We start from the raw sequence: 26,604 nt of genomic DNA on the forward strand, positions 1-26,604 counted from the left end.
GATAAAGGTTAGCAAATTCCGTACATGGATACAATCAGTGGTGCTGCACTATGTAGTTAAACAGGAAATGGGATTTAGTTATTAAGCTTGCATAGATTGCTTGATATACTGAATATTTCTTGGAGTTCTATTATTTGTATTTTATTCTCAAATATTTTAAGAAGATAAGCTTCTAAATTCACTTTGGGGCTCCGTGTCATCAAATCTCATCACCAGTCACTTAGATCCCTAATTAACTTATACTCTATAGACCCATTTCTTTGCTTCTATTTCTCTCTGCTCTCTGTAATGGTACTGTGAGTTACACTGGAAGGAACAATAAGATTTAAGAGAAGAATTAATTTAGAAAGTTAGGAATAGAAGAGATAAGGGAAAATGAGAAAAAGCAGCTCAGTATTTTGTCTTGTAAATGGCTTTCTTCTCGTAGGCTAAGAAGCCCATTTATCCAAGGAGAGGAGGAGTGCTAATGAAATAGATCATGAACATAGCTATTACAGTAATGAATTTTAACACTCGCTTTGTTATGTGATATTTTATTTATGAGCTCCTTGATCATTCAGATAAAGACAAGAAGTTTATGGCACTAGATTATGTCTTGTTTTCATAAACATATTCAGTAGTTTAATAAACATAATTTATTTTTTTCTCCTTAAAAATCAGCAAAATTTATGAGAGATTATCTTAGGGTTAATGAAGTCTAACATTAAGGAAATATTACCCTATAATATCGGAGCCTTCAGAGCTAGAGTTGTAATTGCTTAATGCTTTTTTCTACAGGCTATTTTTATAAAGTACATGCTTTGTACCATTAATCCAGTTTTTACAAGTTATACTCAGACCAATTCATTGGGAATTATGTATCCATGTTTATATTTTCAGTCAGTGCTTTCATTAAAAGATGTAGTAAACAGGTGAAAATTTAATGTAGAACAAGAGGGAAAAGACAATTATGTGTATTGCTCATGGGAAAGTGCAGTGCATGTGTTACCACTGCTTTCTGTCTTTGAAACCAATTCCCCGTTGTGGCTGTCTTCACCACAGGTGAGAATTTGGTGATTTGTGGGCCCCAGGAGGACAGAAATGTAAATTCCTATTGAAAGCCATCAATAGTTAAAATTTGGAGTCCCATTAATATAGTTCAAGTCAGAATGCACTTAAGTAATGAAAAGCCCAGATGACAGGCTGGAGTTTACCCTTCCTAAGTCAGGTCTGCCAATTAGCTGGGTAATGGATGCCTGGACCCTCAAGATGGGATTGAGAGTGGCTGGAAAGGGCAGCTGGGGAAGCCCACTATGGATTTTGGTCGTGTGCATTTGACTGTGTCAGCTCATTCTTTTTTGAAATTGAATTTAGTGTGTTGAAAAATACCCTCTTGATGAATTAATGAACTAAAAGAGGTATTGATATTCGAATAGTGGCAGAAGCAGGGCCTTCCATCACCACCACCACCCTCCCCTGCCCCTGTCCCCATATTTTATAATAGAAAGCTCAGCAAGGGCAAAGTTTAAAGGAATCTCTTCTGATTGTCTCACTCCTCACTGCAGGCGGGATGGATAGGGAAGGATGAGGGCGGTGGATGAGGAACTCAGATCCATCAGTGAAATAGCTAATCCTTTACTGACTTCTTCTCACCTCTTTTGATGTTTGCCTTTTGACGTTCTTTGGCATCAGGGCATATACTTGCTTGTGTATGTGTTTGTGATGGAGAAAAATCAGGTAATGAGAGATCAGTGTGGACTTGAGTCACATTGTGAGCTGTGGTGAGGAGAGATGCCTCAAGTGTGTGCTGTCCTGCCTTCAACAAGAGAATGAGAATTTGATTTAATCATTTTTTGTATTATAAAAATATTCATTGAGAATTCAATAAGAAATCTTATTGTTCTAGGCCTCAGGATCCAAAGATACTTAAGAATTAAGGTTCTTGTCTGCATGGAACTCACCACAAATTCAGAAATGTTCAAATAGTTTTTAAAAGTTGAAGATGGCCACCTCAAAAAGTTAAACATAGAATTACCGTATGATTCAGCAGTTCCACTTCTGGGTCTGTAACCAAAATAATTGAAAGCAGGTCTTGAACAGATATTTATACACTGATGTTCATGGCAGCATTCTTCACATTAGCCAAGAGGTGAAAGCAACTCATGTCTATCAACAGATGAATGGATAAACAAAATATAGTCTGTATTTACAATGTAATATTATCCAGCCTTAAAAGGAATGAAATTCTGATATGTGTTACACCACGGATGAATCTTGAACACACTTATGCTAAGTGAAATAAACCAGTCACAGAAAGACAAATACTATCTGGTTCCACTTATATGAGTTACCTAGAAGAGGCAAATTCATAGAGACAGAAAGAAGCATATAGGTTATCAGGGGTTGGGGGACAGGAAAACGGGGAGTTATTGTTTAATGGATACAGAGTTTCTGTTTGGGATGATGAAAAAGTTCTGGAAATGGATAATAGTGATAGTTGTACAATATTGTGAATATACTTAATGCTACTGAATCATATATGTAAAAATACTTACAATGGTAAATTTTATGGTACGTCTGTTTTACCACAGTAAAAAAGAAGGATATCTAAGAAGTAAGGAGAATGCAGCCTAAGAAAGATACAAATTAATTCCCTGAGATTTTGGCATCTTTTATTTTGTTTTGTTTTTTTGAGACAGGGTCTGGCTCTGTTACCCAGGCTGCAATGCAGTGGTATCTTGGCTCACTGCAACCTCTGCATCCCGGGCTCAAATGATCCCCCCACCTCAGCCTCCTGAGTAGCTGGGACTGCAAGCATGTGCCACCATGCCTGGCTAATTTTTAAATATTTTTTGTAGAGATGAGGTTTTGCCATGTTGCCCAGGCTGGTCTAGGCTGGTCTTGAACTCCTAAGCCCAAATGATCTTCCCACCTCAGCCTCCTGAAGTGCTGGGATTACAGGCATGAGCCACCATGCCAGGCCTGGCATAACTTTTTGAAGGATCTCAAGGTTTTATCTCCCAAAGAGGGAGGCAGTTGTGCAGGGCACAGTAGCAAGCAGATTAGGCATTGTTATTTTTTGACACTGGGTTGGGTTTCAGACCATGTTTTGTTTTTCCTGTAAATCAAGCCTGTCCAACCCGCAGCCCGTGGGTCACATGTGGCCCAGGATGGCTTTGAATGTGGCCCAACACACATTTGTAAACTTTGTGAAAACATTATGAGTTTTTTCTGTGATCTTTTTTCTCTTAGTTCATCAGCTATGATTAGTGTTAGTGCATTTTATGTATGGCCCAAGACAATTCTTTTTCCAGTGTGGCCTAGGGAAGCCAAAAGATCGGGCACCCTTGCTGTAACTGAAGATGTGCAGTGCCTAGGCACTTGAGCAGAATGTTGACACAAGAAACCAGAGTCACATTCACCTTGTAAACTGCTGTGGACTTTGGACAGATGGTCTGAGTTTAAAATCTTGGCTCCCCCACTTATGGCTATATATCCTTGGATGAGGTAATTAACCTCTCTGAGCCACAGTTTCCTTATCTGTAAAATGGGGTTAAAAAGAATATTCACCTTATAGGATTGTTGGGGACATTAAGTGATACAATACAGATAAAGTTTTTAGAATCCCTGGCCTCGTAGTAAGCCCTCAATAAATGTTAGTTATTATTATTTTATTGTTAATTATATGTGGTCCCATATATATATGAGACCTCTCATAATGAGATTTATCAGAAACCTCAATGTAATCTGTTCACCCACCTTCTACCACTCTCTGCCAGTGGGGCACCATTTTATGAACAAGTGTTAGTTTGACCACAAGGAAAGGAAGCTTCATTTCTTCCTACCAAGAAAGAAAGGGACTCCCTAGGGGACTTGAGACCTATTTTATTCTAATTGGTCACTGGGTCTGCATACATTATCCCTTTTTTCATGTCTATCTTCAAATTTAGCCAGAATGCTCAGAGAACAGGGTGTCTTGGATAATTTAATTTTGTGACTAACTGATACCTACAAAACACCACTTTCAGTTCAAGTTTTATTTGTGAAAAGTTTTTCTAAAATCCAGTAATGTCCTTTGTTTCTATAGGAAGTATAGTGAATAAGAAAATTTCATCTTTCCTTGACAATGAAAGATTTTGGAGTCATTTCAGAAAATCTGTTCCTGATGGCCAGAAATATAAATGTAGGTAAAGATAGAACTGCATGTATAACAAGCCCCGGACTACCCTGAGAAAGATTTTTAATAATGCCCTTAAAAAAAAAAAACCTAGTCTTTGCAACTTTCCCTTAAAATTAGAGTATGGGTGAGAAGTTATGATTGATGGTTTGGATTCTTTGGATTTTCATTTTTTAAAGAGTAAATTATAGGAATATCTCTCTCATCACAAGCCTTCAAGGAGTTATACACAGTAGACAAGTCACCTTGAAAAGAATAACGGCTTTATTATCAGAATCAAGGATGATATCGAGCAAAACAGTTTATGAGTTGAGTAAACAAGAGATGCAGTCTAGCTTTGTTCTAGTTTTGAAGTCTGCCTTATTTCTCCCTGCAATGAGTTCTAGCTATTTCAAATCAGGGCAAATTTGGTTTTTTTTTTGGTGGGTGTGGGGGAGGCGGGAAGGGGAGAGGTGTTCCTAAGCCTGGTTGGGAGGTAGTGTGTTGTATTGGATAGAGCCCTAGAGTTGGGAAACTTGGTTTCCAACCCTGTTTCTACCATGCTTAGCGGAATGACCTTGGATGGGTCAGGGGCTGTCTTTGAACCTCAGCTCTCTCTAGCTGAATGATGCAGGGGTGCAAACTGATGCTTTCCAAGATGCCTTCTGTTTGAACACTTAGACTAGGAGTTCCATCAAGGTATCAAGCGTGCTGTCTTTGTTTACTCTTCCGTCATAATCAGGAGACTTCAGGAACTGCTTGCCAGTGAATCTGGTCGCATGGAGACCCGGCTGAGGGCGGGGCTGGTAAAAAGGCCCAGATTTATTTCATACTTGCTTTTCCTACCTGTCTTAGCCTCTCCCTTTCTAGCTCTCTCTTTCTCCTGCCTGCCCACTCCTTCCTGCTCCAGGCTTCTCCTCAGCCCATCTAGATTATTGATTGGAAGTCACCAAATAGTTTCTGTAACCATGTCATCAATGGCTGCCAAGGCTCTTGTCATTATTCCAGCCACACAGACTAAATGACTAGGGGAAAATGTCAGGTGCAAAGCATTCTAAACTGTGGTTGGGCTGGGGTTTTTCATTTAAACTCCCTCTGAAAGTCTTTATGCAAAACAGCCTGTTCCCAGCAAGTGAGTTCATAGAGCCCCCAGTTTAGCTTCTCGTAATTTTCCATATTTCTTTAGCTTGCCCTGGTTACTCTCCTGCCTAGTGCATGGTAGAGAGGAAGTAGACAAAGGAATTGTGCAAAGTTTGGAAGCAACTGGCAGGTGGGTTTGCATTTTTCCAGGTTAATTCACTTGATGAAAAGCTGCTGTGGGTGATGTGTCATATATCAAAGGCAGGGCATCAGTAATCTTTGCTCAAGGGCACGGCTAACAGACAGATAGACGGGAGAATGAGATGGAAAAAAGCAACTCATCCTTTTCTGCTAACACCACGAAGGAGATAAAGGAAGATTTATGAGTCATCTCGGACCACATACCAGCAAGCAGCAAACTGTATTTTTCACATGTTCCCAAAATTGGTGGTGGAAAGCAATCTGGTTGTCACTGTGTCCATCTAGTCTTTTAGGAAACAATGGGATCCTTGAAGGGTCCGGCTGTGGAGTCAGCTCTTTGCCCTCCCTGCAAGAGACGTGTGCGTGTGTGTGTGTGTGTGTGTGTGTGCGCGCGCGCACGCATGCGCATGTGCACACATGCATGTGTATTCAAAGCATCTCTGTCCTCTTCAAGCACATGATCTTTAGTTTAATAATGTGACCTCTGTAAAATAAAGAAAAAATATATGAGTGGAAACAGACATGACTATTGGGCCCCAGGCACTTAGATGGTGACTTGGTGAAGACTTTTTCAGTTGTCACTCATCTACTTAATTTTACCTTTGTAATAACCAGCTTCATTTATTTCCTGCTTTGGGGTATAAGGAAGAGGAAGAGGAGGAAACTCTTTGTTAGGTGTTTTTTTTCTTTTTTTCTTTTTCTTTTCCTACCTCTGAGATGAGCCAACCCCTGTCAGATACAAACAAAGACTTGCAGCCCAGGTTAATTTGAATGGGCTGTTTTGTGTGGAGTTAACTGAGGACACTAGTTATTGAGAATTCTCAGGGTTTCTTTATTCAGGCAGCTCAGCAGCTGGCTCTAGAAGTGTTGTGTGGAACAATTGATGGAAGAGTGAAGAGATTTCTTAATATTTCTCTCCCCAGCCTTGAAAAAGGCACCTGGATTGCAGCTGGATCATGCCTGTTTTTGTGACTATTTACTTCACATGGCAATTTAAAAAGTATTGTAAATTCCAAAAAATTGGTTTTGAATTTTTTCTAAGGTCTCTGTGGTATGCTCCATTTTTTTTTGAGAGGCACACAATTAACATTCTGTGCAGAAGGGCATGATTGATTCTGCACAGTGGTGGCTATATGAGCAAACCTCATTTAGACAGCTGCGTGAAATATACAGGGCAGAGGAATTTATGGGACCCAGAGAAGCTCACGTGCAGAATGAAAAGGAGCCACCTTCGCCTCTTCCCCCACCCCTGCCCCATTTCCTCACTCTTCACTTGCTCAGGATTTCTCCCCCTCCAGCCGCTGGGGTGCCCACTGTGTGTCATGAGGCTGCTGAGCCTGACATCTCCCAGCAGAGAAGATTGAATGCCACTTAATCATGCAGCCCTCCTGTGGGAAGCATGGAGTATGCAATCAGATAGACAGGAGAAGCGCTCAGAATCCGTTATGTGAGGCTGAGATGGTGAGGAGGGCGTGGAGAACAGTGGCTCTAGGTACTACACGCTATCCTAAAAAATGTCTGTTGGAAGGAGTGGCTTTTCTAAGTGCTTCAGGCTTCTGTACTGACCTTTGGCTGGATAGATTATTTGGAGGGTTGGGTGTTCACCTTAGGGCATATAGGCCACTTTCTTGGAAATATCACCAACTTACTTTTACAAAGTAAGTTCAGTGTAGGAAGTTATTTTATCTTACTCACCAAAGTGTCTGGCACAGAGTAGGTCCTCTATAAACAGATGCTGCATTGAACTGACTTAACTCTCACTAGGATGTGGCTTTTCAGAGAGGGAGCATCTTTATCTGATGGGCTTGCTTGTCTGTCCCAGTGCTGTGGGTAGTGCTTGGTACATAATACATGCTCAAAAAGCATTAGTTGGAGGAGTGGAAGAATAAACCCCCAGAATGACATTTGGTAGACAGAGCTTCTCATTTCCCTCATGGCCTGTACATGGGAATGGCTTTCCACTGAGGTGGGCAATGAGGGGGATGTTTTTCTGCTTCTTCCTTCCGAAACCTTCCCTGGGATTTGCATGCTGTTCTTTTTTTCTATTTCTTTCTTTCTTTTTTTAGATTTGCTGAAATATTGATTTATTTCCTGTTTTATTTTTAAAAATTTTTAAATTTTACTTTAAGTTCTGGGATACATGTGCTGAACGTGCAGGTTTGTTACATAGGTACACATGTGTCATGGTGGTTTGCTGTACCTATCAACCCATCATCTAGATTTTAAGCCCCACATGCATTAGGTGTTTGTCCTAATGCTCTCCCTCGCTTTTCCCTCCACTCCAAGACAGGCCCTGGTGTGTGATGTTACCCTCCCTGTGTCCATGTGTTCTCCTTGTTCAACTCCCATTTATGAATGAGAACATGCGGTGTTTGGTTTTCTGTTCCTGTGTTAGTTTGCTGAGAATGATGGTTTCCAGCTTCATCTATGTCCCTGCAAAGGACATGGATTCATTCTTTTTTATGGCTGCATAATATTCCATGGTGTACATGTACCATGTTTTCTTTATCCAGTCTATTATTGATGGGCATTTGTGTTGGTTTCAAGTCTTTGCTATTGTAAGTAGTGCTGCAATAAACATACGTGTGCATGTGTCTTTATAGTAGGATGATTTATAATCCTTTGGGTATATACCCAGTAATGGGATTGCTGGGTCAAATGGTATTTCTGGTTCTAGATCCTTGAGGAATGGCCACGTTGTCTTCCACAATGGTTGAACTAGTTTACACTCCCACCAACAGTGTAAAAGTGTTCCTATTTCTCCACATCCTCACCAGCATCTGTTGTTTCCAGACTTTTTAATGATCACCATTCTAACTGGCGTGAGATAGTATCTCATTGTGGTTTTGATTTGCGTTTCTCTAATGACCAGCGATGATGAACTTTTTTTCATGTTTGTTAGCTGCATAAGTTTTCTAATGCCTTGTTCCTACTGCGTCTTGATTCCCACCTACCTGCTAATGCATCTTTGGAAGCTAACCTTTCTGATTTTTTTCCCTTGAGTGAAATTCCTGTCCATTTAATGGCAGTCTTAGTGTCATCGGGAAGACTGTCATTCATTCATTTGCTAATGTAAATTATGCCAGGAAACTTAATGTGATTTCTACTTCAAGGGATAATTTGAAATTTTAAAAAGTTATTTGATTAGGGTCTTCTGATACATATGCACTTTGTGTCTTTGGTACTGATGGTAGGCTAAAAAATGCCCCCTGAAAAGAGGTTAGGTCCTAACCCCTGGAACCAGTAAGTGTTACCTAGCCTGGCAGTGTATTTGCAAATGTGATTAAGTTAAGGATCTTGGGCTAGAAAGATTCTCTTGGAAGGTCCTAAATGTAATCACATAGATCCTTCTGAGAGAGGCAGAAGGAGATTTGACCCAGATACAGCAAAGAAAGTGATGTGAAGATAAACCAGATGCGAAGGGGCTGGCCTTGGAGACTGTAGTGATGCAGCCACAAGCCAAGGAATGCTGCAGGCAGCAGGAACTGGAAAGGGCAAGGGTCAGATTGTGTCCTACAGCCTGTGGAGATAATATATTCCAGTGGCACTGAGTTCAGACTTCCAGCCTCCAGGACTGTGGGGAAATTAATTTTTGTTGTTTTAAGCCACCAATTTTGTGCCCATTTGTTGTAACAGCCATGGGAACCCAGTACGGCACCTAATTGTCCTGGCACTGGCATCACAGCACTCCCAGAAGTTGGATTGGCATTATTCTTGGGCAGCCCATTCTCCTTCATTGATGGACTTTATGGGAAGGACCTCTATAGGAGAGAAAAGGGACACATTATTCTACAAATGTCCTTAGTAATTTCTTTGCTGTGCATTATCTATTTTATTCCCATAAGAACCTTGTATATCAGATGGGTAACAATCACCCCATGTTTATGGGTAAGGGAACTCTCAGGTTATAACTTAGCTAAGGAAAGAAAGCCAGCTGGTGAATACTGTAGTTGGCATTTGAATGTAAGTATTTCAGATCCTAGTGTAGTATTTTATTCTTTTCACTATGGTATTATGTTTCATTTCAGCTCACTCACCGTTTTCTGAGTCTCCAGGTAGCATCAGACACATTGGTATTTTTCTAGGTCTTGTTCCTTTTCTCCAAATGCGGTCTTTCAGTCCCGACTTCTGTTATATTAATATACTTTGTGTAACCTGGAAAAGACTACTGTTATATCATGGCACAGTACTTGACTCTGATAGCCAGGTGGCTCTTTGTGGTTCTTTAGTATAAAAAGCAACTGTGTTATAGTACAATGGGATTGTATGTGAGTCTGTGTGTGTGTGAGAGAGAATTGGAACAAATATAATTGAGGTGCAAAGTAAAAATGCTTTAGGGTTGTTCTTGAATAACTAAATATAACTGGTCACCTAGACATCTCCTGTTTCAGACATCTAGCCTTTCTTGATTTGGCCAGTGCCTGCAATTCAGACATGAGATATCAGTGTTGAAAGAACACTTACTCCAAGAAGTCAGACATAATGGGAGCTGGAACCCATCAGAGATGGGCAAAGTGTACATGTCCTATGAAGCCTGTGAGATTCGAGAGAGTGTTTTGATTTCATAAATTGCAATCAGAGGTTTGCTTCAGCCTTCATGCTGTCAGATTGGGGAAGTTTAACTCTGAGGACAGCTACCGGAGACACACAAAATCACCATCTTTGTATATGCAGTCTTTGCCACTTCCAGCAAGTTATAAAATTACATGAAAGGAGCTGAGAATGATACTATCACTTGGATTGCTACAAGAAAAATCTTCCAAATCTGAGAATTATTAAGAAGTGTGAAAATCTCTTAATTGCAACATGTTCTGCACTGCACAAAAAGACTATGTGGCTGAGAAAATTGGCAGTGTTCTGATGATCACATTTAACAGCTGGAATGCTCCTATTCAAACTACTTTTGTAGTAATAAGGCTAATAATTTTTTCGCAAACTGCCGTGATAGCCAAAATTCTGTTTTGTTAAGATGTCTTGTTCTCTATGTGTGAATGCAAACATATATACTTATTTTGATCTGTCATTATTATAAGTATGGTGGGAGTGGTGGTAGAGGTGTGTTTATTTATTTTTATTTTTTTGTATTTCATTCGTTTTCTCCCCTTATTTTAAAAATTTGTATCAAGTATCTGTTACCTTATTTTAAAAAATTTTTAACATATCAAAATTGGCTAAGCAACATTGTTATTTGTTTTCAATTGCTCATGCCAGGCATGGCATCCTCATTCCTGTTCTTGTCTTGTGGAGCTGCTTGATCAAGAAGTGGCCAATATGGTGAAACCCCATCTCTACTAAAAATACAAATATCAGCCTGGTGTGGTGGCACATGTCTATAATCCCAGCTACATGGGAAGCTGAGGCACGAAAAGGGCTTGAACTGGTGAGGTGGAGGTTGCAGTGAGCCAAGATTGCACCACGACACTCCAGCCTGGATGACAGAGCTAGACTCTGTCTCAAAAAAAAAAATTATTTTAGGCTGGTTATGGTAGTTCAAGCTGATAATCCCAGCACTTTGGGAGGCTGAGGCAGGAGGATCGCTGAGGAAGGAGGATCCTGGGAGTTTGAGACCAGCCTGGGCAAGATGGCAAGACACTATCTTTACAAAAAATTTAAAAAAATTAGCTGGACATGGTGGTACACACGTGTAGCGCCAGCTACTCTGAATGCTGAGGCGGGAGGATCCCTTGTGCCTGGGAGTTTGAAGTGACATTGAGTTCTGATCTCACCACTGCACTCCAGCCTGGGTGTCTGAGTGAGACCCTGTCTCTTAAAAAAGAATTAATTTAAAAACTTTCAGTTGAAAAAGTTTCATGTATGGTGGTAATGGTTGCACAACAGTATGAATATACTTAATACTACTGAACTGCATACTTAAAAGTGGTTACTATGATACATTTTATGTAATATGTATTTCACCATAATTTTTAAAAAGTTGTATATGCACACAGTTAAAAATGCCAATAGCATTAAACAGTCAGCCAAAGGTAAGCCTTCTTCCCTATAGCCGTTCTTTTCCCAGAGGCCACCATCTCTAACAGCTTCTTTTGTTGTCTTCCAGAAACTTTTTGTGAATATTCAAGCACAGAACTATATTTTAAAAGAATTGTGTAATTGGAAAATAAAACCAGATTGGCCTTGTGGAGGCCGAGGGTGGGGTGGGGCAAGAGAATGATGGATGAAAGAGAGATGGGTGGGAAAAGTGAGGCTGCTGGTGACCAAGTTCTAATTCAGAACATTTGTGGAAACTCTCCTTGCTCAGGTCTCATGCCACTCTATTTCATGAAGGAATAGGGAGCTGAATTGGGAAATTGTGGAAAGCCAGGAGGAGAAAGTGAATTCTGCAGAGTTGTCATTTGCTGTAGTCCAGAGGGAGATAGCTGTGAGTAATGGGGTGAAGTTAAGCAGAGAGGAATTTAGGCTGGGAAAATCAGGACAAATTTCACAATGGGGCGAGTGTGTAGACGTGTCCGTGGGGAGGTAATAGACGCCTTGCCACTGGAGGGGCTGGAAATAAGACTTGACACAAAGCATGAGAAAATGGATGATAGGGAACTGTCCCTGGGGGTTGGTGCCGTGACCTTAATCAGGCTCTTCCCTGCCTAGCTCTGGATTCACTGATTCAGTCTCAAATGATCCAAGGGAGAGAAACAATTGCTTGGAAAATGGCCGTAGGGGATAATGGCTATTGACAGCAGATATTGGCTAACTCTATACAAGTTCACTCCCTCCCTCCTTCCCTCCTTCCCTCCATCCATGCATTTTTTTTTTTATCTAGTCATCCATTTAACCAAGAGTTCTTCAACACCTACTAAGTATATGTAGAGTATTGAGGGCACTTTACATAGGCTAGTAAGAAAAGTCATTGCAAGAGAGGACATTTATGCTGAGGCTTGTGAATCAGAATGAAAAGACCTGGGGAGGAACATTCCTGAGAGGGGGCACCGCCCTTGCCAGTGCTGCAAAGTGTGAAAAAGCCTGGCGAGTTTGAGGACCAGAGGAGGTCAGTGTGGCTGGTGAGTGAGAGGGGTGATGAGGCTGAAAGAGCTTCAAGGTGAGGTTGAAGTCAGGAAGCAGGAGCCAGGTTGGTCAGGGCCTGATGGGCTCTGCTTAGGAGTTGGAATTTTGCTCTGAGAGAGATGAGATTTGAGTATGGATCTCAGAGTGTCTTCTATTTCTGCTTTCAGACTTTATACCTTCAAGTTCCTACTTTTTGAGAATCAGGTGTCGCAGTTAGACAAAGATGGGGGGTTTTGTGAAGAAGGGTGTGGTACAGGGCTTGAATCACCAGGTGTGGGAAAGGCAAGCAGGGCAAGGAGCTGAGACTGGGAGAGGGATTCAGCCCATCTTGCAGCTCTGTGATTGCTTTGGGTGGTCAGAATTTTCAGGGGGAGGCCCATGGTAGGAAGGCAATTAGTACTGGAAAAGACCAACTAAAGCAAAGCAACTTACATGGAAAGCAGTATGTAATAGTAAATCTAGAAAAAAAAAAGTTTGGAATTTAATCTTGCAAGCTGAAACCCAAAATGATATAAATATGTGGTATCAAAAACATTTTCAGTTGTCGCTGCAGCTATGCTCTAATTCTCAGAAAAGCAATTCAACTATTAATTTAATTTTTCTCCATAAGTGTTATGACAGAATTACACGCTGGCACCATATATCTTTTACTTCATGTTTGCTTTTATTGTGCAATCATTGAAGTTGTTTATTTTTGTAAAATTAGGACTTTATCAATTTTATGAGAGCCTTAATCCTTCAGTATTTAAGTCAGTCTTATAAAATGTTGTTATTGACTTGATTTTTGCTTTTTCAGTTGGCCTAAGGGCGTAGGATCAATGGTTTTGGGTGTAATTTGAGCATTTCTCTGTCACTTCAGTTGAGTTTGTGAAACCCCACATCTTTTGCAGAAGTTTCGGTTTCATTTTGCAGTTGCTTTGCACCAGGGCTTATGTAACATCTGACCATCAGATGGGCCTACATTGTTGATACAAGGATCAGGGATGAATGCTACTTGGAAGAGAAGTTTGAGTGGGAACCGGTCAATTCGCTAATGAATAGTTATGATGACTTTGTTTCCTTATGCAAATTCAAAACTGAAAGTGCTCAAATAGCAAATATTTGGGTAATGAGGTTCTACCCTATTAAAATGTAAGTACCTAAAGTGTGTCTGACTGTGGAAGGGCCCAAAAGATACAAAATGTACTGGCTTTCAATATCCTGTCATTTCTAGTTAGGTTTAGGTATATATGGGTCATTTGCAGGACTAGAGCACATTTCATAGCCAGAGTGCCCTGCCCCTCAGGGCACTATTCGTATTTTTTGGGGAGGTAGTGTTGGGGGAGCAGATTAATCAGGGATGTATGGATCAGGCTATTTTGTCCTGGGAAGCTTCTTGGAATTTGGGTGTACACCTTCTGAAAGTGAATGGATCTGAGTAAAATTTAAGAAAAATAGAAAAGAAAAAGAAAAGTTCTCCATCTTGTTAAAATAAATTTGTTCAGAAAAGTATCATGAATGTCTATATTCATTCCACTGCGACCTTGCCACTGTTGATATTTTAGGTAGAAAATTGTTTGTTATGGGGGACTGTCCCATACATTGAAGGATGTATAACAGCATCCCTGGCTTCTACTCACTAGGTACCAGTAACACACCCTTTGTGACAATTAAAAATGTCTCCAGACATTGCCAAATGTCCCTCTGGGTCAAAGTCACCCCTGGTTGAGAACCACTGATTTCAGGTTAGCACAGAGAGGCTGTGGTGGGAAGATTGTAGTATGTTAAATAGGTGAAGGGATTGACTACTCCCAGTTCTGAGCAATTTGATGGGTTCTTAAAGAAAGCACAGCCCTTGGAGCTGGGGAAGAAGGTTTGTGACTCATGGTGGTGAATCTAGGGAGTTCCTGTGTGGGTCCAGTGGAGTGGGTCTGGTGAGAGGGGACACTGGGAGCCCCAGAACTCCGAGCCCCTGGGGGATACCAATGAAGCTGGCTATGAGAAACATTTGGAAAGAAGGAGACAGATGAATGATGAATGTTTTCCACATCCTTGAGCTGTGGGTCACCTGAGGTCTAGGCCTGTGGTGAGGCCACTCACTCATTTCAGCTCACACTTTGCCCAGTGAGTAATATTTGTTCCAGCCTTTGGGTCATTGTTTACTCTGCCTCCCCTCTTGTCAGTTCCCTCTGGCCTTCTTTATATCTTTCTGAATATGAGTCAGTCTTCAAGATCCAGCTGAAATTCTAGCTCTTAATGGAGCTTCCTCAACTATCCTGGCCCACGTTGAGTTCTTCCTGCTCTAATGCTCACATTACTTACCAGAGCTTTTATTTGGGCATTTAATCAAAGGTAGTTGTGCTTCATTATATTCACATCTTGTGTGTTTCTCATGTCCTCATTGAGTCTGTAAGTTCCTTTAAGGCTTAGTCTGTATCATTCTTTTAATCTGCCATAATACACAGCATAGTATGAGTACGTGGTAGGTGTTCAGTACATTCTAAGTGAATCAGAGTAAATGGAAGTCAGTCTTCTTGCTCGTCCTCTCAATGTCATTTATGTCTTCCAGATCCTCTCCACACACTCCAGCCCTATTTCTTTAAATAGTTTAAGGAGACAGCACATTGTTTGACAGTTCTGCAAACATAAAAAATAATTTATCTCACACTTAATTTTTATCTGAAGACAAGTTTAATATTTTCAAGCATTACATTTTTATTTTTAAGTTCTTACATCCTTTTTGTTTCTCTTAATGTCATTTTGGCTTCAAAGGGTATAATTTTGAAATTATGAATACTGTAGGACTTGTTAGTATTTCTTCTTTGTGTATATAATATTTCAAGAACTGTTGATGGCTAAATGTCATTTTTATACTTTTTGGATTCATAACAGTTCAGTTAAATTCAAAAACAATTAATAATATTATGTATCTTAGAAATAGCTGTCATGTATCTGGTGGATATGACATATTGTTAGATATTTTAAGTTAAAAGTTCTGTATGCAGGCCAAGTTGAGAACGATGAGGAGCAGACTGTTTTACAGACAAGCAGAAGGATATAGTAGATTTATGACAAAGCATATTACCATAATGTAACCATGCTTGGAAAACTGTGTGGCTTCTCAACTCAAAAAATAAACCAGTGATCAGTAGCCTATCTCAAACACTTTTTTTTTTTTTTTGCTTTATTTATATCTGGTTTCATTCTGAAAACAGCAAGACAACCAACAAGTTAAAGAAGATATTACCACTAAATAACAATGTACCCACGGCAGTTTTCCCAGATCCGTGAGGGCAGCTTAGACATATTGGCTCTTTGGTTTTTAGAACTTAAGCAGGGATGAAAGCGCTCCATAAAGGGTCATCGTTTCCAAAATGGAGCTTTCCAGGCTGGAAGGAAACAAGGCTTTCAAGAATAATATCAGTGGTGGGAGGTGTGGGCGAGGATCCCATGGCCTAGCCTCAGTCGGGAAGTGGTTTATCTACCTTCACTTAGCTCTGTCCTAGTCAATTGAAACCAACTGGCCATTAACTTTTCCTTCATAGAAGTGGATTGTTCTTCCACTGCAGATTTTGTGGAGCCTTACTGAGAGAGGCCTATCAAGAAGGTTAGGCCTGTCCACACAAGGATTCTCCATGTTATTTTTATAGGAAGAGGTCAGATTTAGCCTTTGCAATTCTTTTGGTCTGACTCAAACAAGCACTGGAGATTTTCCTCTTATAAATCTGTTTTGTTGAGATAGGGTCTTTCTATATTGCCCAGGCTGGAGTGTAACAGCTAGTCATAGGTGCAACCACAGCACACTACAGCCTCAAACTCCTGAGCTCAAGCAATCCTCCTGCATCAACCTCTCCAGTAGCTGGGACTACAGGCATGCACTACTGTGCCCGGCTTCCTCTTATAAATAGGTTTTCAGCTTGCAAAGAAATGAGTGACAGCTTATTGCATTGATTCTAACAGTGTTGTATCCTCAGGTATTGGAAAATTCCACTAGCGGTCAACATAATGAGTCATGATGTCCCATGTGGGGCCTTAACCACAGTATGATCCTGGTCCAGTGGCCCCCGGACCATGTGTGAGTCATATGTAATGAGGATGTAAGCAGCTCTTGTGCGTGGGGAAACCTCCCACATCCCAATGAGGAGTCTCTGTTTGAGCTACTCCAAAGGGATCTCTTGGTGGCTCCACAGAGCAGTCTTCTTGTTCCCACCTCAATTCTTACGGCATTGTCCAAAGTAGCAATATTCCTGGCTGTCTTTGCACAGTCTTACTTTCAAGGAGCTCCAAAACCTCCAGAGATCTCCAGCCTAGAGGTAGACCTGGAAACATGACAAGTGCATGCAGGCCTTGGGGATGCTGGCTTAAGATTGTGAGGCAGAAGAAAAGTGTAGAGAGCACACTCCTCTGTTTGCCTCAGACCTGGGGGCCAGGACACTGAGCCTGCTATGAATACCCAGCTTGAGGAGTTTCGTTAGCAAACCATGAGGCTACTATAATTTGCTTTAATATCTGCCTCTTTCCTTTTGCTATTGATATTAATTAACCTTACCCCAAACTCAATGAGAAGCAGAGAAGCTATTTACAACTTCCTTTATTATTGATCAACTCAGAACCATATTCATTCAGTGCCACTTAGATGCTGAACACTGAGGAAAGCATTGTGGACCAATGATGGAGAAAGCCTTTTACAACTGATGCTATTGCTGCTTTTTTTCTCGAGAACTTGAGAATTTGGGTCCTGAAAGAACTCACAGAGATGATTCAGTCCAGTAGTTCGCAAGGTTCCAGAAATCATCTGGGGGCATATTGGAGGAAGAAGGGACCCTGATCCAATCTCAGAAACCACTAGGTTTTCCTGTTCTATTTACTGGACTTGATTTGGAAAAAGAGTTCTGCACACCAACATAAGCTTGAAATGCAACCTTCTTATTTTACAAAGGGGGAAACTGAGGTTCATGGGCCAGAAGGAACTTAAGATGGAAATTTGGGGATTATTTCCCATTCCATGTTTGGCTGTATCCCTGTAATATTTTCAGTGCTATTTTGGGATCCATATTTGTATCAGTTACCAGAGATTGTTTCCCCTGAGTAAATCAACTGGACACTATTAGCAAGGGAATTGCATGCTGTACATTTTACCCTGTCTTAGAGAGAAGAAAAGTTCCTATCTCCTGTTTGCATATCTTTTATGAAAACAATTTAAACCGCACCTGTTTAAACCTTTCTACAGAAATGTCTGAAAGGTAAACAGTTGGTTTTGGAGCAGCTATAACGTGGCATTGTTTAACATGGCAGCTCCCTGATGGTTGTCTTTAATTATGGCCGTGCTGTCAACCCCTGAAGTCCCCGCTCTTTGTTGTAGATCCGATATGACGTTTGAGGTTTTCAAAGCTGCAGAGATGAAAGAATCAACAGTCAAATATTGCTCATTCCGATATGCTTAAGGAGGGAGGAGGGGGCATTGCCCATGAGGGCTGCAGAGCTGGGGAGGGAAAGCTGGTGCCCTCTGCTTTTGATGGCAACCTTGAGTGGGGAGCCCGGTTTACTCTGTTTGTAAGGGAGCAGGGCCAAGGCTGGGGGAGACGGAAATGATTTATTTAGTGATGGTAAACAAGTGCAGGGTACAGGCTGCTGAGCTGTGCAGGGCTGGTGGGAAAGCTGGCTGTCTCTTGCCCCCAGCAGTTTGAACATTAAAGATGTGAGGCTCAAAGCAGACCCAACAAGGCTTTCTGGAACCTCCCCGGAGCCCCTTCCATTTCCTTTGTCTTCAATCTCCCAGAGCTGTGTGTCCCTGGGCCATCACATACTGCTGCTATTCAGGGTGTTAATTGTGGGTTGGTCCCATCTCAGACCAAAGGTAGCCTTTTGGGGGCTGCTTCAGTCTTGCTCCCGTTATTGCTAAGATGGGTTGCCACTAGCTCTTTTCTCAGACAGAGCTGTCCCATGGCATCTGTGCCTGGCAGAGCAGTCTCCTGCTCCTGCAAGAAGCTGCTTTTGTTGAAGGGCTGTGTCTTCAGAATCTGTTTAGGTGTGTGAGCCACCTCTGCTGGGTACCCTCCTGACTGGGGACCTACTTTTTCACTTCACTCCCAACTCCCACTTGAGAGGCATTGTGGTCTAGCGGTTAAGAGCGCTGGCCTTAGCCAGGCTGCTGAGATCTGAATCCTGGTCTTGCTACTCACTAGTTCTGTGATTTGGGGCAAGGTTCTCTGGGTTTGTTTCCTCCTTGTAAGATGGTGGTAACAGTAGAACACATGTTGTGGTCATGATGAAGCCTATGTGACTTAATATATAAGATAGTGTCCAGCACAAAGCAGGTGCTAAAAATATATATTTATATATAACACAGATAGTGAATAGTTATATATAATGTACGTATATGCTGTATGATGTATAATACATAATTTATATATTCACACAATTATAAGAGTAAGTTTAACTGGCCCAGCAGGGGAGGGAACAGTAAACATACTATAATCTGATTTATTTCTGGGGAGATCCACCCTAGCCCCAGGGTAGAGATGAATCTTCCCTCTTGTCCATCTATTTCTTTCTTTCTTTTTTTTGAGACAGGGTCTCACTCTGTCACCTAGGCTAGAGTGCAGTGGCGTGATCTTGGCTCACTGCAACTTCTGCCTCCCGGGTTCTGGTGATTCTCCTGCCTCAGCCTCCTCAGTAGATGGGACTACAGGTGCACACCACCATGCCTGGATAATTTTTGTATTTTTAGTAGGGACGGGGTTCCACCATGTTGGCCAAGATGATCTCGAATGCCTGGCCTCAAGTGATCTTCTGACCTCATCCTCCCAAAGTGCTGGGATTACAGACATGAGCCACTATGCCTGGCCTTGTCCATCTATTTTTTAAGTATTTCAACTTCTGCCACCTTCCCCTTGCACTGTGAGTATTCCTAGCTCACTGATACTTGCCCGTTAATTGTGAACATCCATGTTATTGCAGGCCAGGTCCTGTCTTAATCATGGAAACTTTTCATTCTCTTCTTTCTCTGTAGTCAATGAATGAGGATGGGGGAGGCACCTGTGGTTAGCTTGGCATGGTGCTGCCTGCTGGGGTTTACAGAAGTAGGATCAGACATAGCCCCTACCTTTAGAGAACTTTCAATGAAACTGGAAAATCAAAATGAACTCTCATGAAATATTTAAGAGCAACACTCACCTGGTTAAAGAGATTAGTCAGTTTATTCACTATCTTGTCACTATTTCCAAGGAATAGACTAGCAGTATCTAAAAGGATGAACTAGAGAAAAGGCATAAGTGCTTTCTGCCTTGGAGAGTGTTGAGACCAGTGCTGAAGGTCATGGTTTCACAAGAACTTAGCTATTACCTTGGGCCAGAAGGGAAGGGATCCAAGTAGGAATAAATTGGCCTATCTGTAGGAATAGGGGAAGTTCACATTTAAGTGGGAATGACTGTGATCAGAGCACCCAGCTAAATGTATGTCTAGTATCATTTAATCCTCCCAGCTGGCCTCTGGAATAGGTGGTATTAAACGGTTTTTTTGTAAACATAGGAGAGCTAGGGTTCTGTGATAATAAGGAATATTTTAAAGTATCATAGCCATTAAGTTTGCAGAGCTGAGAAATTTTTACCCAAGTCAGCATGACTCTAAAATCTTGTGCTCTTTTCACTTCTGTAAGAAAGGGACACTAGCTACTATTTTTCTCACTTCAGTTTTGGGTGAATTAAGCTAGAAAACATTTATATTTGACCCCTTTCGCCCCTCTCCCCTACCCCAATAAAAGCAAGAAATAACTACCATTGGCCACCACATTCTCCTCTGGGACCAGTAGAGAAAACAGTGATATTATCAGCAAAAGCCTAATTACACTACCCAGGAAAAACAAGAAACCTCCCGAAGTCATGTCCAAGCCAAGCAAAGCTCTGGGAGAAATTCCTGGGACATTCAGCAGGAGCAACCTAAAAGGGCTTTTGAGCAGAAACTGAAGCCAAATAAAAATACTGCATGCTAGCCCTGGGCCCATAAACAGCATTGGAATTGCAGTGCTAGGGCATCATGCTTGGAGTGGTAGCCAAGCCAGGCTAGGCTCTGCTGTTGTAACAAATTAACCCTGAAATATCAGTGGCTTAACACCACAAGGCTTCGTTTCTTGCTCACCTTATAGGCCCAGTGAGGGTTGGTGTTGAGGGAGCCTGGCTTCTTGTAGTGACTTAGGGATCTGGCTGGATGAAGGCTCTGGCATCTTGTGGCTGTACCATCTGGATCATGAGACCTCCAAGGTTGCATGGGAGGGGGAGTGAATTGAATAGTGACCCCCCCACCCCCACAAATTTATATCCACCTGGAACCTAAGAGTGTGACCTGATTTGGAAATAGATTCTTTGCAGATACAATTACTTAAGGATCTCGAGATGAAATCATATTGGATTTAGAGTGGGCCCTAGATCCAAAAACTGATGACTTTGTAAGAGAAAGGAGGAGATCTAGACACAGAGACACACAGAGGGAAGAAGGCCATGTGAAGACAGGAAGAGATTGGAGTGATGCTGTGGCAAGATGATGAAGCTGGAGCCACCAGGAATCGGAAGAGCCAGGGAGAGATTCTCCCCTAGGGCCTTTGGAGGGGATGTGACCCTACTGACACCGGATTTTAGATTTCTTGTACCCATAAAAGTGAAAGAATAAATTTCTGTTGTTTTAAGTCATTGCGTTTATTGTCATGGCTATAGTAGCTAGTATGGGAGATCTGTACTGTGATGTTTTTAAGGCCAGACCTGGGAGTGACTCACATCCCTTGTTTGCTATATTGACTAGAACTCAAACCAACTGTAAGGGAGAATGTCAAATGTTGCCATCTGTGTGCCCAGGAGAAGGAGAGTGAAACAGGATTTGGTGAATACATGTTCACCCTCGTACTTTGGGTACAGTACCAAGAGTAAGGGATAGAGACCTGGAATAGAGATATCCCTGCTGATAGAGATGCTTTCAGGAGCCATCAGGGAGACCACAGGATCACTGCAGGTCAAAGCAGGACAGCAGTAGCTGGAGGACATGGCTCTGAAGGTGAAAGTGAGCTATCCATAGTTGACATCAGAGTCCATAGAAATGCAAGAGGAGGGTCAAGCAAAAAAGCAGGAACCTACCCCAACAGACTGGGGATGACGTGCAGGTTCTGAGGCCAAACAAGAAGGCACAGGTACTAGGGCCAGTGGGGTCTCATTGGCCCTCACTGGGCAGCTGCTCAGAGGTTGCTTGAGAGCAGGCGAGTCTCCCTGGCTCCCCTTCCTGGGAGTGTGTCGGGATAGTCTTGCTCATCTCTATGTCTCCAGTTGCTAGCACTGTGTGGGTACCCAGCAAGTGTTGTTGTGTCCTGCCTTTCATCAGGGGCGTGTTTGAAACCATAGGCTATATGATAGCAATTTCAAGCTCAAACTTGCCATTACCTAAAGGAATAAGTCTTAACTCTTTGGTATGATTGGAACTTCCCCCTTGTCCCTGCCAGAGCATGGTGATCTGTCTCGAGCCTCCATGCCTTTGCACCTGGCATCCTCTTTCTCCTAAGTGACCCACTCTTCCTTTTCCACCTTGTGAGGACTTGCCTTGATATCACTGTAGCAGAATCTCCCCTGATTGCCCCAGGTGGTCATACCTTTCCTCATTGACCTCCTCATTGGCCTTTGTATTTAACTTATATGGTGCAGCAATATTGAAATCATTTCTTTATTTGTCTGTTTGCTCCACTTGACTGAATTTTGCATTTTTCATTCACCTCCTTGTCCCAATGCCTGGCTCATAATAACCTCCTATACATTTTTGTTATAGAAGAAACATCATTTCTCCCAGGGACTCCTTTCAGACAGCTGCAGAAACAACCACTAGTAGTTCTCAGGAATGGAGATGATATTATGATTATTGATTAATTAATTGGTTATTGATTTATTATTCACCTTGAGAAATATAGATGGGAGAAATAAATGAGGAAAAAGATCAAAATGGGTTAGAGTATACCGTTTGTGGAGAACAACAATAACAACAGCAAACATTTCTGTATTGATTTAAGATTTATAAAGTGCTTTAATGCAAACATTATCTTATTTGTTCTCATTGTAACACAGTGAGGGAAGCGGGGCTATAACTGTAAATCTTTTTGCTGATACCCCTCATGGATGATTCGATTCACATGCAAACTAGTGAGCAAAGAGGAGAAGAGGAGAAGAAAGAAGGAAAAAATAGGTTTAGGTAAGGGAAAGTTGCTTTATTTAATTTCTATTCGTTAATATTCATAACTAATTCTGCAAGGTCAATCTCACCACTCCCATTTTGCAGATGAGATCACAGAGGATTGAGGTGGTAACTTGTTTCAAATCCCCCAGCTGATGAGTAGTAGAGATTGGATTCACACTCAGGTTTTCTCTCTCTCTGAAGCCCTGGTCACCTGTTTGGCCCTGGGGTGATGGGGAGAAGGTTCTGGCTGTGTCTTGGCTATCTCCTGCCTCTCCCTCTGTGGGGAATGTGTTCGAGGATCACAGCCACAGCTTTTCCGATACCCTTTCCTTTGTGAAGCATATGAGACCCAACATTGCATCTCGGCAAGATTTAAAAGGAATTGTTGATGACCTGCTGAGGTATTTTCATTTTGTTCCTGGAAATGATTAATCTTGAGGGCTTTGTGATGGCCTTTGTCACACATAGCCTCCCTTAATCCATAATTTTCTCACTTTCCTTTAAGGTAATATTTTTCATTTAAGAAATAAAAACAAGCAAAATAATCCTGCTGTGAGAATGTGACTGCAGTGTTTGTGTGTGTGTGTGATGCTGACCAAGGTCTAAATTCACCTGAAATGAATTAGAAAAACCACCTTTTTAAAATAAGCTCAGTTTGTCTTTTTTGCTAACTCTATTTGTCAATCTTACCTCTTCCTTTATTATTATTTTTTCTTCTTCCTCTTTAGCAGATGGGATGGAATATTTCTGTTTTGTTTTTTATGGGTGATTTTTCACCGGCTTCTTCCACTTTATATTTAGTCACTTCACATCCTGTGAAGCGGAAAGGAGGCCGGTACTTTCAGCCTGAGGTCGGCTGGGATGCTCCGATTCCGGACAGAGAGATGTTTTTCCCTTGGGTTGGGAATGGCATGTTCTGAGCTCCTTTTGACTTCTAGTCCTCACTGCCGGTGCAGTTCCAAGTAGAGTCAACATAAAGCTAGGCACTTGTGAGAAGGAGACTGGGGCAAAACTGCAAGCAGATGCCCTTTGCTGACTGTTGAAGAAAGAGGATCTGGCTGAGAGACCCACAACTTTTACTTGTTGAGAATCTTTAGCCAGCGCCGGCCTGCATGTGTTTTAGTTTTATTCTTTTTCCCTTGCCCCCAAAGCCGTGGAGTACCTGCTGTTGCTCTCATGCCTCTTGCCAACAGTGGCATCTGCTCAGTGTAGCCATCAAGAATTTGAATGTCAATATCTTTGCCTTGAAATGAATGGAAAAGTATTTGTCACTCAGCAGCAATCATTCTTCAAATAAAAGGTTAGCCAGACAGGGCCCTTAATCAAAGAGTCGGTCTTTTCTGTCAGCAGTGCCTTTTAAATAGCAATGATGAAGGCTGGCTGTCAGGGTAGGACTTGATGAGCGAGATGATTGATCTGCATAAATCATTTTCTTTTAACATTGTCAGTGAAGAGTAAATTGGTGGGACATTTTGGGTATTAGCTGTGTTGAAATTAATATGCAGTATCCTAGGTGTGTCCTCGATCACATAGTCCTCATAAAAGAAGGTAGAAATTAAAAGGAGGCTTTTAGGCATGCATTGTTCTAACAAGAAAGTTGCACCATTCTTACTGCTGTGGTCATCATCTTGCATGCTAAATTCGGAAGTTGAGTGTGTAGCACATTTTACAAGCTCCAAAAGGAATCTAGTTAATTTGGGAATTAGCTAGAGTCAGTAGCATTTAACAACCAGTAAATCTGTAAAGACTTACTGCTCAGAGGCAAAAAAAAAAAAAAAAAAAGTCTGAGAATGGTTTCTGGTTTTATAGGATAGGGTATCTACTACCTAGCATGCTGTTGTAGAAATAGCCTCAGCTTTAGATGAGGCTTAGGCTTGAATCCACCTGCCATCCCTCCGAAGTGAGTCTCCTTGACCATGATGTAAGTATTAACCTTTTTGAGTCTGTTTATTTGTCTCTAAAAATGGGATTTCATTAGTTACCTTGGGTGGGTTTGCTTTTGGTATTAAACAGAGCAATCTAGGTGAAAGCACCAGGCACATTACCTGGGACATGGTGAGCAAGTGCTCAATAAATGTTCATCTCCTCCCTTTCTTTATCAAGTGAAATGCCCCAAACCAGCCAAGATGTCAAGATTAAGGATATGCCCTCATGGTCAAAATAAATAATACATTGCCTGGTTTGGGTCATTCTGTATTTGCTGGAATATCTTATGGCCATTTTTATGTCAAAAACATATTTCAGCAGGGCAGAAGGAATACCTAATTGCTGAATACTGAAAATAGGGAATGACATGGAAGGAATGGGAGAGAAATGTGGCCAAGGACACTTGGTTTTTCTTACCATTACACTCTAGATTATGTGTCTGGGTTCATATTATTAAACTCTGGAGTGAACAAGTGAAACCAATGCAATATAGTGCTGGGATTAAAAGTAGGACTAGTGGAGCCAGATGGCCCAGTTCAGATCCCAGATCTTCCACTTGATGGCTATGTGACTGCAGGTAAGAGAGCTAATTGCCTCCCTGAGCTTCTTTCCTCACCTGTAAGATGGGGATAATAATAGGGTTATCTTACAGTGTTGTTAGGATGATTGAATTAGTATATACAAAACAAAGCATGTAAAAGAGTACCTGGTATGTACATGTTAACCATGATTACTATGAATGGTTAGTTGGTTAAGAAAAGTAGATAATGCTGGCCGGGTGCGGTGGCTCATGCCTGTAATTCCAGCACTTTGGGAGGCCGAGGCGGGCGGGTCACGAGGTCAGGAGATTGAGATCATCCTGGCTAACACAGTGAAACCCTGTCTCTACTAAAAATACAAAAAATTAGCCGGGCTTGGTGGTGGGTGCCTGTAGTCTCAGCTACTCTGGAGGCTGAGGCAGGAGAATGGCGTGAACCCGGGAGGCGGAGCTTGCAGTGAGCAGAGATTGCGCCACTGCACTACAGCCTGGTGACAGAGCAAGACTCCATCTCAGAAGAAAGAAAGAAAGAAAGAAAGAGAGAGAGAGAGAGAGAAAGAAAGGAAAGAAAGAAAGAAAGGTAGATAATGCTGAAATTCAAGTGGGTCAAAAGTCTCAAAGGAAGAAACATATTTAGATATAGAAATGCATGATAATGGTATACTGGAGTGAAATACTTGTTTCATTTTGGAGAAACTTGCCTGCTGGAGGAATTTTGAGCTAGGATGATTCTAAAAACATCCATATTGTAGCAAATAGGTTTTGTAGGTCTTCGGGTAAATAGCCTTTACTTGCTGTGTTGAATGTGAAGGTTAAAGGAACATAGTCTTCTCTAGCCAGATTCTCCATGCGCCTTCTGTAATGGTAAAGTCCACGTCAATCGCTGCTTGTGGGCGTGTGGCATGGACGCGCAGAAGCCTCTGTAACATGCATGTGGCATGCAACTGTGTGGATTCCTGGAGATTATTGGAGATTTGCATTCTCTCCATTCTTAGAGATGTGCATTTGTTTTCCTCAACTTGCTTTTAGCTCAGCTGATTGGTTGTATGTGAGCTTTGTGCCCCTCTCCTTCCTTGTCTTCTGAATTTATGCTATTTTGAACTTTTGGTCTCCTTCTGCATAATGAGGGAAGTTGGCAGAAGACAATTCCAGATAAACCTTCACCAAAACTAATGGTTCTGTGGAAGTCCTTGAAGGGGTGTGGAAGCAGCAAAGCTCTCCCAATTCCCAGGTGAGCCCAGGGTGGAGATGTAAGACCTCGCCAGTCTCCACCCTATGGTAATGCCACACTGAACACTGAGCATGGTCACCAGGCTGCTTTTGAGAAGAGACTGTGAAGCTGTCCTCCTGCGGGGGCATGATGGCTATATTTGAGAATTTCTGGAAAACATTCTCTGCCGTTCTGGCTTGCAATGCTCTTGGGCCGCAGGAGTGGTAAAATTGTGCTGTTAGATTCATTCCTGATTCCATCCTTATTAGATAAAGCATAGCCTGTGTTATCTAACTGGCTACTTAATGGAGTCCA

General features: G+C 41.7%; 1 protein-coding gene across 1 annotated transcript in view; it reads left to right on the forward strand.

The window, feature by feature from the left end:
- Positions 1 to 23,653: 23,653 nt before the first annotated feature.
- LRMDA (leucine rich melanocyte differentiation associated) overlaps positions 23,654 to 26,604 on the forward strand; it is a 767,717-nt gene continuing 764,766 nt past the window's right edge. Inside the window, exon 1 of the mRNA XM_032140809.2 lies at positions 23,654 to 23,915. Within this exon, the coding sequence (XP_031996700.1) occupies positions 23,869 to 23,915 (47 nt within the window). The 5' untranslated portion in view covers positions 23,654 to 23,868. The remainder of the gene's footprint in view (positions 23,916 to 26,604) is intronic.

The sequence above is a fragment of the Hylobates moloch genome, unplaced genomic scaffold (genome assembly GCF_009828535.3).
Source record: "Hylobates moloch isolate HMO894 unplaced genomic scaffold, HMol_V3 SCAFFOLD_3, whole genome shotgun sequence".
Lineage (NCBI taxonomy): Eukaryota > Metazoa > Chordata > Mammalia > Primates > Hylobatidae > Hylobates > Hylobates moloch.